At 33.4% G+C, this 11,115-nt stretch overlaps 2 protein-coding genes across 2 annotated transcripts; both read right to left on the bottom strand.

The window, feature by feature from the left end:
- Positions 1-684: 684 nt before the first annotated feature.
- On the bottom strand, positions 685-7,538 carry LOC111701846 (transformer-2 protein homolog beta). Its single transcript, XM_023473310.1, has 7 exons — positions 7,115-7,538; positions 5,188-5,259; positions 3,972-4,068; positions 3,554-3,621; positions 3,393-3,463; positions 2,716-2,836; positions 685-1,108 (listed from the first exon to the last, which is right to left on the bottom strand). The coding sequence occupies exons 1-7, from the start codon at positions 7,198-7,200 to the stop codon at positions 757-759; spliced, it is 867 nt and encodes a 288-aa protein (XP_023329078.1). The 5' UTR covers positions 7,201-7,538; the 3' UTR covers positions 685-756.
- A 225-nt stretch (positions 7,539-7,763) lies between these two features.
- Positions 7,764-10,699, bottom strand: LOC111701847 (pre-mRNA-splicing factor SYF2). Its single transcript, XM_023473311.1, has 7 exons — positions 10,521-10,699; positions 9,898-9,994; positions 9,448-9,509; positions 9,236-9,274; positions 8,921-8,980; positions 8,216-8,282; positions 7,764-7,904 (listed from the first exon to the last, which is right to left on the bottom strand). Exons 1-7 carry the CDS (start codon positions 10,655-10,657, stop codon positions 7,770-7,772), a joined length of 597 nt encoding a protein of 198 aa, XP_023329079.1. The 5' UTR covers positions 10,658-10,699; the 3' UTR covers positions 7,764-7,769.
- Between the last annotated feature and the right edge of the window lie 416 nt (positions 10,700-11,115).

Genomic DNA, 11,115 nt, shown 5'->3' with positions numbered 1-11,115 from the left:
ATTTTTCAAGTTCATGTGTGTCTATGTTGTTTCAAAGCTTAGAAGAAATCAAAAATCAAAATCAAAAGTCGTTTTCATTGTATTGATATTTACGAAGACTACTGTATATTCGATCTTTGAAAATTGTACCTAGTGAAAGGATGATATGCAATATAAGTTTTATGGTTCTAAAGTTGTTTATCCATCCCCTCTATTTACATAGACTAAAATTATCGTTCTTTTCATTAAATAAACTTATTTTCAAATGTTATTCTAATTTTCGTCTATCATTCATTATTTTAACATCAAAGATTAAGAAAACAACAGTAAATATAAAAATAACGTTTGACATGTGCAAATATTAAAAACAACACTGGATTGCAATATGTACTAATTAAGTAATGATATTAAAAGCACTGAGAATCTGTTTTTCTAGTTTGCGAAATTCAATTTTTTTTTATAAATTCTAGAATTTAGTAAGTGAATTTTTTAATCTGAGTACTACCCCCAGGACATTTTTTTGACCCCTCTCCCGGCCTCAAAGGGGCTTGAAAAAGCCATTTTTTAAAAACAAGAGTACATATGTTAGATTAAATTCAAAGCTCATCCATTGGACAAATGGGGCCGCGATGGAGCTACCCCCACCCTCCCTCCCATGGGGTGTATTAGAGGGGTTCATGGTTTATAATTTTCACGAAAGTGACAAACGAAATAATTTTATAATTTCTTGATCAAATATAGGTACATTGTGTTCAACTGAAGGCCAGAAACCATGTCCTAGCTGCCCACTTCCATCCTCGAACTTGATTTAGAATATCCTCTAGATCTTGATCTTGACCTTACAGTTGATATTATATCTGCTCTGGATCCAAAGGATCGATTTTTCTCTCTTGATCTTGATCTTCTATATCCTAAATCTGGTGATCTGTTGTGTCTTTTTGATTCTGATCTATAATGTCTACTTGATCTTGATCTTGATCTTCCGTTACTTCCAGGCCTTGATCTTCTGAAGCTTCTAGACCTTGATCTTCTTAATCTTGATCTTCTGCGTCTAGTACGATGATCTGAAGGACTATGACTAGGAGACCTGTATCTAGGACCAGCTATAGGACTGATGGATCTACGGTATCTAAAGTAAAACATGACAATCAATCAATCAATCAAACAACCAATAAATGGCCCTCCTGCTCTTAAAGCCTCACCAGATTGGGCCACAACATACGCCAATGCCATATAATTTCAAAATAAAAGGAAAAAAACATGTGAATCAATTTATCAACGGTTTATGATCTAAAACGGTATCCATCTTGATATAATTAGTAATCTCTGTATGTGTGTTTGTATGTCGTATCATAACTCATGGATAGACGCTAAACCAATTAACCTTAACTCAAATTATGATTGGGGAACTCGGTGGAACCACATTAATGTTCTTAGCTTGGCCTAAAAATTCAAGTTTGGCTTATTAATTTTTTAAGTTTACAAGCTAGTATATGTAGAACCACGGAAATGTTCTTAGCTTGGTTTAAAAATTCTAAGTTGAACTTGGAAAAACCGTAGTTGCCAAGCAAATGTTTCTTAATCCTAGATTGGCGCTATTTTTGTCTAATATAGATTGGGGGGGGGGGGGGGGGGCCGGGGGGGCATATGGAGTTGAGATAGGGGAGTGCGATACATGTCCCTAATCCAACTTTTCAAGGCCTGCATTAAAAAAAATTATACCCCTATCTTCAATAGTAAGGGTGCAAGAGAGAATTTAAAAAAAGTACAAAAGTCTAAAATTTTTTTTTAAAACTTTTGCTAAATATTAATACTTTGATGCATGTTATTGTTGATACGTCCATTATTCATGGGCTATTCAAATATATGAATTTTAAGCTTAATTAATTTTAAATTATAACCATTTCTGATTTTTAGAAACACCGACCCGCCACCATACCATATGCATAACATTTTTTTTAGCCAAATTTGTTCACAACTATGAAGTTGAAAAACGAATAAGTTTTTATAGCATTCTAATGAGATGCGGATACAGGATTTAAGTGAGGGGTGTGCAAGATTTATTTCGGAACAAAATAATCCAGATTTAGGAACAAAAAGGCGTGTCCAGGCGAAAATTTATTCTAAGATAGATATTTTTATAGTTTTGCACTAGGTTTTCTTTCCCTAAAGTGCTATAGAGAAGCTGTTCTGAAATCTCAGGGGGGGCTACGCCCCCCCCCCTGTATCCGCCCCTGGTTTTAATGTAAGCCGTTTTTACGTTATTTCGAAAAAAAATACAGGGGGGTTGGTGGAAAACATCCCCCCCGGCCCCCCAGCCATGAAAGGGCTAATTCTTAGCTGTACAAACATATTTAACAAACAAGGCAGTACAGTACATGTCAAAGATAACATTGTTTATTTTTGTCATTTTGTCTTATTATTAAGAAATGCGCGCAGGTCAATTTTGCAGAGAATCTTCAAATGAAAGAAACAAAAATATTGCTATCTAACTCATTCATAATCAGACAAAGCTTTAAAGGTACCATTGTAAATCGAGCATTCTTTGCTACGCTTACAGTTGCAGATAATAAAATTAATTTCCTTCCATTGTTAATTCGTTCAGGTTAAAGGATCCACATAGATTTAGACAAACCCACTTTAGTTTATTTTTAGTAGCCCTAGCGGGCCTAGACATCTACATTTTAGAATCGTTGTGCATGACATTGGCACAATCTTTAACTAGAGGGTGTTTACCTGTACTCCCCATCTCTTCTCTGATAAGCAGCTGCCGGTCTGCCTACATATACTCCTGGGGTTGGGGTGTGCGCACGTTTTGTAATGGAATAATCAACACGTATCCGCTTTCCGTCTACTTCTAAGACAAATAATCAATCAATCAATCAATCAATCAAATCAACTGAATACATCTTTTAATTCTATTATTAACAGTCTGAAAGTGTGCGAGGGATTAGATAAAAATAAAATAAATCAAAACCAACAAAACTGTTATTAAAGCTAAATCCAAACTGAGCTGGAAACTTTTGTATTGTGGAGAATGGAGATTGAGATCAATGCTTGATCTCCTCTTTTTGTTAATCTGCATATTAATTCAATCTTTATTTTAAATTAATAAAAAATGTCTAAAATTCAATCAATCAGAGTCTTGTTTGCAGAAACCGAACACCAAATCAGAAGCCAGGAAATATTATACGCAACCAATAAGAGAACCCAGAGGGGATATACAAAAAGAGAAAATAAAGCAGAAAATCATTAGTGCCCACAGTGTATATTGAATCTAAGTGATCATGTGAGGTTGCAAATTTAAATTTATAACTTTAAAACCTCATTTAACTTAATTTAAACCAGTCAAATTTGTGAAACATAATCCACATCTAAAAACTTCTGTCTCTCTGGTTTAATTAAAAACTTACCTGAATCATGCATAGCTTTCTTTGCAGCAATAGCATCCTCAAGCCTCTCAAAGGTTACAAAAGCAAACCCCCTGAAACACAGACAATACTATCAATATTACTATAGGACAACCCGTCGTTTGATTAAGTAGTGATCGACGCTCCTCTCCCACAATCTTTACCTGGTAGTTTGGGTCTTCTTGTCCACAACTATCCGACAGTTTTCTAGTTTACCAAACTTTCCAAATTCCTGAATTTTTTTTTAACAAATTTAACAAATTTATCAGACGATCATGTAAAAGTGTAAATGTTAAAATCTAAATAACTCGCATTTTTTGTCCAAACATTTTACAATATGGGCCGCACTAGTTTCTGACTTTTAAAACCTGTCACTTTCCCTCGATTGTTTGTTCGGTTTTATAAAAATGTTTTTGCCCTATTCTTAAGAGTATTTTTGTGTTTGTCAGTAATATAATTTAGTCAGTAAGACATAAAAATGAATCTGAATGCTCCCTAAATACAAAATTTATTTTTTTTTTGGCTAGAGTTCAGAAAGAAAAAACCCCATTAATTTTGATTTTGAATGATTTTCTTACTTACTGCCTCAAGTTCCTCTGCAGTCGTATACAGACTTAATCCGAATACACCCAGACACTTGGCTTTCCCGGGCTGTTCCCTGGTTCCAATATGCCGCTTCCTAAACAGTAGATATTAGCTGCTCTCTGGATCCAATATGCCGCTTCCTAAACAGTAGATATTAGCTGCTCCATGCTTCCAATATGCCGCTTCCTAACCAGTAGATATTAGCAGCTCCCTGGTTCCAATATGCCGCTTCATAAACAGTAGATATTAGCTGCTCCCTGGTTCCAAAATCCAGCATCCTGAAAAGTTATTATCAGCTGCTCCTTAGTTCAAATATGCCGCTTCCTTAACAGTAAATATTAGCTGCTCCCTGGTTCCAATATGCCGCTTCCTAAACAGTAAATATTAGCTGCTCCCTGGTTCCAAAATGTCATTTCCTAGACTGTAAATATTAGCTGCTTCTAAACAGTAGATATTAGCTCCTCCCTGGTTCCAATAAACTGCTTACTGAACAGTTGATATTAGCTGCTTGCTGGTTCCAATATACGGATTCCTAAACAGTAAATATTAGCTACTCCTTTGTTCCAATATGCAGCATCCTGAACAGTAAATATCAGATAGCTCCTTAGTTCCAATATCTTCCTAAACAGTAGATATTAGCTGCTCTCTGGTTCCAATATGCCACTTCATAAACAGTAGATATTAGCTGCTCCTTGGTTCCAATATGCCGCTTTATAAACAGTAGATATTAGCTGCTCTCTGGTTCCAATATACTGCTTACTGAAAAGTAGATATTAACTGCTCCCTGGTTCCAAAATGCCGCTACCTAAACAGTAAATATAAGGTGCTCCTTTGTTCCAATATGCAGCATCCTGAACAGTAAAAATTAGCTGCTCACAAATTTCACTATGCAACAGGGGACAGTAGCAGCACTTCAAGAATGTATGAAATTTCCATTTTTATTTCTTTAAAAATGTTTATTTTCCATTGCGGTCTTTCTTGGTGTGACTTGCAGATTTATGCTACCGGCACAATGGAGGAAATTGTGAGAACTGTTTAAACTAGTAAACGATGATATCTTCCACATTATTGATCAGATATTGATTGAGCAAGCAATGAAAATGTACCTCTTGAGATGATGGGTCACTCAAAAAAACACGACAATCTCGTTAGAAAATTAAAATCGTTCACCAATGAAAAGGGAACTATCCCTTTCTGATAAAAAAAATCCCACCTTTTGGACATCGGGGATTTGGACCTTCGTTCCTTGTAGAGGGGGGAGTAGGACCTTGATCTGGTTCGGTACCTTAATATATATATATTTATAAGACAAAGGGTGTACATAATTCATTGAGTCCTTTTCTTACATTCATGCTTCCCTGCATTTAAACACAAGCTTATTTTACCAAACTCTCTGAAACACCATTAAAAGAAAGCTATGTTGAAGGCAGAAGAGTAAGTCTAACATTCAGATCGTAAATTTTAAAGATTCTTAGTGGGAAACCCTGTAATTGTTGGGAAACCCTGTAATTGTTGGGAAATTTTAAAGAAGCAAGTTATTAATGTTTTATAGGAGTTGGGATATTTCATAAATGCACTATTAACAGTTTTATAGGAGTTGGGATATTTCATAAATGCACAATTAACAGTTTTATAGGAGTTGGGATATTTCATAAATGCACTATTAACAGTTTTATAGGAGTTGGGATGTTTCATAAATGCACTATCAACAGTTTTATAGGAGTTGGGATGTTTCATAAATGCACTATCAACAGTTTTATAAGAGTTGGGATGTTTCATAAATGCACAATTAACATTTTTATAGGAGTTGGGACATTTCATAAATGCACAATTAACAGTTTTATAGGAGTTGGGATATTTAATAGAATTACAATTAACATTTTTATAGGAATTGAGACATTTTACAGTTGCAAAGTTAACATTTTTATAGAAGTTGGGACATTTCAAAGATGAACAAATAACATTTTTATATGAATTGGGACATTTAATAGATGCAAAATTAACATTCTTAAAGAAGTTGGGACATTTCAATTGATGCACACAATTAACATTTTTTAGGAGTTGGGATATTTTAAAGTTGCAAAATTAACATTTTTATAGAAGTTGGGACGTTTAATAGAATCACAATTAAGATTTTTATGGGAATTTAGATATTTTACAGTTGCAAAATTAACATTTTTATAGAAGTTGGGACATTTCAAAGATGAACAAATAACATTTTTATAGGAATTGGGACATTTAATAGATGCAAAATTAACATTCTTAAAGAAGTTGGGACATTTAATAATGCACAATTAACATTTTTACAGAAGGATCTTTCTTAGACATATATTTCATAGGTAAGGCAAGTCTTATAAAGGACATTTTAAATTCATTGACAAGACATTTTACATACAACATTATAAGATGAATTACAACATATTTGATATATGTGATATATTCACTGTCAGTGCAATATTTTTCTTGGGTTTACTGAGGGAGGGGTTGCTTGAATATAGAAAATTAGTTCAGTTAAAATAAATCAAGGAATGAGAAACTAAGATTCTTGGATACGCCTGTTGTAGTCAATTTTTAATTAAATATGTTTGAATACAATTACTCTACAACATACTAGCTTGGGAACCCAGCGCTGCCCAGCTTCCTCATAGTTACTACCGCCGATTACCCGCACTTAAACAATTTAACACGGGAATACAATTTTTCTATTAAAATCGACCCACTCATTCTAAACTTAAACTCTTAAAACCAAACTAAACGTCTCCAAAGTTGCCCAATCAAAACTTGAGGCAAATCAGTCCAGGGGTTCCCGAGTTATGATCGGATAAACAAACAGACAAACAAAGATTATAACTTTATATATAAGATAGATGTGCAGAGAATATTTATATAAATCCGCGAATCTTCAGAAGAAACCGGTTTTGACGGATTAAAAATTTCCTCATGCAGAACAGAATGGAAACCTTCTATACCAAGAATCGTGAAATTGACAAAAATAATAAAGGGAAACACTCAAAGAAAAATAAACCTTTCTTGGCATTTTTAAGTACCCCGGAGTGGGGTGGGGGGGGGGGCTAAGGCCCTACTGCCCCCTGGATAAAAAAAGGGGTGAAGCTTTGATTCAACCATTAACCTTAACCTACCTATATCTAGACCTAGATTTACTGGAGGGGCTGGAAGCCATTTTGATTTGTTTAATCTGAAAACATTTTCCATTAAAACTAAACATTAAAATGAAATCAAAATATGAAATTTTATTTACTTAACGACGGTACACAATAGATAGTCGAGCGTTTAGCTACAATCTAAAATTTAACATTTATCACAAAAAAAATGTTTTTTTTCTTCAGTATTTTACAATAACATATATTGAATGTGGTTCAGCTAAATCGAATAGCTGTATAAGTCTGCTGCATGAATTGATGAATTACTTATGGATCGATCAAGAAATTGATCAAACAATCAGACTGCGGTTCCTCTCTCCAAATTGTCCTTTATGTCTTTAGTATATTCTCCGTAGAACCTAGGAAATAATTTAGTGAGTGTTTAAAATTTCTAAGAAATGTACATTGTACCTTACTACTATCGAAATGTACATTGTACCTTACTACTATCGAAATGATTCCACAAAACATGGGAATGAAGTCAACAATAATGGTCAGAATTAAAAATATTTGCCTAAAAAAATACTATTTTTATTTTTTTTTAGAAATCCACCAATATGAAAACTTAAAAATCTGCGAAATCATAATGTTATTTCTGGGTTGTACATTTTCTCGAAAAATTAGAAGTTAAATTTTAATTCTTTAAACAAATAATTTTACAAATTATTATAGCAAATCCTTTAAGTATTTTTACCGAAATTGCGTCTTTAGAATCTTTATGTACACCGTGTACAATAGTTCCAGCTGTGGCGTAGAAAGCCTCTCCAGCCTAAAATTATAAAATAAAAGATCTGAATTATGTACTAGGAAAGAGTACAAGTGGTATATAGTATAAGCATAGAGGTTTGGTCCATCACCAATCACCATCAACGAATTTTAAAATTAATGTGTAGTAGTGTTTTGGACAATTCTGTTTAGGTAATAGTTATTCAATGTTTCTGCCAGGAGTAAACCCGTTTGTTTTCGGCAGAGCGTTCAGGCATTGCGATGTGGATCGATACCCGGCTGTCCGTTCAAATAGTAGCAATCAAAACATAATTTTCTAAAAATCACTTTTTCGAATTATTAAAAATTAATCACCTTTTCCTTCTTTTCGTTATATTCTACCATGTCAGGTTTGATCTGCTTTAAAAGGCCTGAATACTTTCTAAAAACAAAGATATCTTTAAAAAAAATTTAAAACTTTTACTTAACATCTGGATCCGCAACTTTTTGGCGTCCTGGATACGCACAAGAATACGGATTCCCGGATCCGGATCCAAGGGGCAAAATATCAACCAAAACCAACGATTTTGCTCTCAAAACGAATTACATTTTTTGACTAATATGTGTTTTAAAAATAAAAAACAAAAAAAAATGTATAAGAATTTTAAAAAAAAAAATAATTACAAAATTGTACAAAATTATTTTGATAGTATTTTAGTATTCCAATTTTTCACACTTAATTAATAAGAGATGAATAAAAACTTCCTAATGTCTCATACTGTTTTATATAATACTGTTTTATATAATACTGTTTTATATAATACTGTTTTATATAATACTGTTTTATATAATACTATTTTATATAATACTGTTTTATATAATACTGTTTTATATAATACTGTTTTATATAATACAATTTTTTGCCATGGCGGATCCAGGACCTTAATCCAGATCCGGATCAAAATTAAATAAATCCTTACCAATATTTTAGACTCAAAGGGTATATATTTTTTTCTTCTAATTTTTAATGTTTAAATTCTTTTCTCGCAAAATTTTAAGTTTTCTTGAAATGAAATTCACCTAAATGTTGCTTGTTCAAAGGTGCTGAACCCTCCATCAGGATTTTGTTTGCTTCGCTTCCTTTAAAACAAATTATCAAGCTCAAATTCTAATTCATTTTAAAATTAAAGAAAAGAAAATTGTTTTAAAACTTTATTTTGACTGTATGATGTTCTTAGAAAATTCTGCTATCTTTGTATTGTATTTCAACCTACAGGTCGTTGTACTTTGTCTGTAGGTTGATTTTTAATAATAATAATAGTCCGATTCAGCTTGAAATAAAAAATAAAAAGTAGAGATATTTAATTTTTAATTTGTAAATATGAGCTTTAGTTCCTTTTATCCAGAGCATCTGCATCCTCTGCCCCGATATGCCTGAAAAAAGATATACAATTTACATAATTACAATAGAAAACATAAAATCATAGTATTTCTTTTTTATTTAGATATTTGGTTTATACCGCACCGTAATTGGAAAAAATTTGTCACAAATACAATTGGTGTAGTTCAAAGAAACCAGGAAAAAAATATTCAAGAAGAAATTTTACCTGAGTTTTTCAATCTCCCAATCCTTACCAGCCGCTAGGCATGCGGCTTTAGCTTCCTCTTCCTGGGAAAAAGATGTTAGTAAGTTTTTTTCTCGCAAAATCGACAGGAATTACTTTTCACAAAAAAATAATTAAAACTTGTAAGAATTAGTATATCCAATCTGTTTGCTTGAAATGCTAATATCTAAATTCCTCCAATTCCTTGATATTCATGGATTTATAATGAAACATATTAGGTTATCTCTGAATTTCTAATTATCGAGAGATATTTTAAGGCTTGTTAATTTTAAATTTTGTCAGAAATTTATGTTAAAATCTATTAAAAAAAAACTATGTCAGCAAGCAACCTTTCGAAGAAATAGACAAACTTAATGTAATTTGAAAATATGCATATGATTGGGCATCATGTTGTCAGATCAAAATTAAAAAAGAGAAATTACGTGGATTCACCTTTAATACATACTCAGCTCGCCTTTTTCGGGCTTCCTCGTTTTTAGGCTCCTTGTTCCGCCTATCTTCTTCAACTACTTCCTGATGATTCAACTTCCTTCAATATAAATAATATGAAATTAAACACAGAACAGATGAACTAGTGTCCAATTTAGGTTCCTTGTTCCGCCTATCCTCTTCAACTACTTCCTGATGATTCAACTTCCTTCAATATAAATAATATGAAATATAGCTCATAACAGATGAACTAGTTCCCAATTTAGGTTCCTTGTTCCGCCTATCCTCTTCAACTACTTCCTTTCTTGATGAATCAACTTCCTTCAATGTAAACATTAATCTATATATCAAACATATTCCTCTGAATTCTAAACTTTCTTTCCTAAAGATTCTTGTAGTGAATTGCGCATTTCTACAACAGAAAACCATAAGAATTTTAAACTACACTTACTGTTTAAATCCGATTTTTGAAGTGGCAAAGGACTTTTCAAAAATGTATGAAAATCAATGAGTTAGTCACAAAAGGTAGTTAACAAGAGAACAATTTTTGAACCTCAGTTAAAATAAAAAACAGATAAAATCAAATTTACTATTATTTGACAACTTTAACAAAAACTTAAATCAACCTAGCTTCATTTCTCTTTAAATGTAAGTCTCGGAGTTTCTTCATTCGTTCAGCCGCCTTCTCTTTAGCGGTCAACTCTGTTCCAAGCAGGCCAGGTGCCCTGCTGCCTCCAGGTTTACTTACACCAACTTCAGACATTTTATTCGTGGCTTCTGCAATAAATATGAAATAACTATTTCGTTATGAAACCATTAGATGAACTAGAATATACTAAAATTTCCTAGAGAACGATTTAAGGACACCCCCACCTCTCCAATCAATATTGTACATGGATCTCATATGTAACACACGGATATAATTGGTCATCTGTCCGCAGCACCCGGCCCCCGGCCTGTCCTGGCGACGGCACTCGGCCGGCTATCCTGGCTGCACCGCTCGGCCCCCTAGCCGCAGCACTCGGCCCAGTAATTGTCTTAACCTAACCTTAAAATAATGACCCAATTGTATCCATGTGAAACATGTGAGATCCATGTTCAAACTTGATAGGAGGAGGGGGAGGGGGGGGGGTTCAAAAATCGTTCTCTAAGACAGACCCAGGTAATTTATTTTTGCCCCCCCCCCCCCTCCTATCAATTTTGTACATGGGTCTGACAAGA

The sequence above is a fragment of the Eurytemora carolleeae genome, unplaced genomic scaffold, assembly GCF_000591075.1.
Source record: "Eurytemora carolleeae unplaced genomic scaffold, Eaff_2.0 scaffold218, whole genome shotgun sequence".
Classification (NCBI taxonomy): Eukaryota; Metazoa; Arthropoda; class Copepoda; order Calanoida; family Temoridae; genus Eurytemora; species Eurytemora carolleeae.
The sequence above is the reverse complement of the archived record's forward strand: the minus strand, read 5'-3'. Positions and strand labels throughout refer to the sequence as shown.

Coding starts and splice junctions, on each gene's coding strand:
- LOC111701847 (XM_023473311.1), bottom strand. CDS start 10,657: ATGTCTGAAGTTGGTGTAAGTAAACCTGGAGGCAGCAGGGCACCTGGC. Junction 9,995..10,520: donor TTAAAGAGAAATGAAGCTAG/GTTGATTTAAGT, acceptor TTTATATTGAAG/GAAGTTGAATCATCAGGAAG. Junction 7,905..8,215: donor ATAACGAAAAGAAGGAAAAG/GTGATTAATTTT, acceptor TTATAATTTTAG/GCTGGAGAGGCTTTCTACGC.
- LOC111701846 (XM_023473310.1), bottom strand. CDS start 7,200: ATGTTTAGTTTTAATGGAAAATGTTTTCAGATTAAACAAATCAAAATG. Junction 2,837..3,392: donor GAAAGCTATGCATGATTCAG/GTAAGTTTTTAA, acceptor TATTTGTCTTAG/AAGTAGACGGAAAGCGGATA. Junction 1,109..2,715: donor AGAAGAGATGGGGAGTACAG/GTAAACACCCTC, acceptor GTTTTACTTTAG/ATACCGTAGATCCATCAGTC.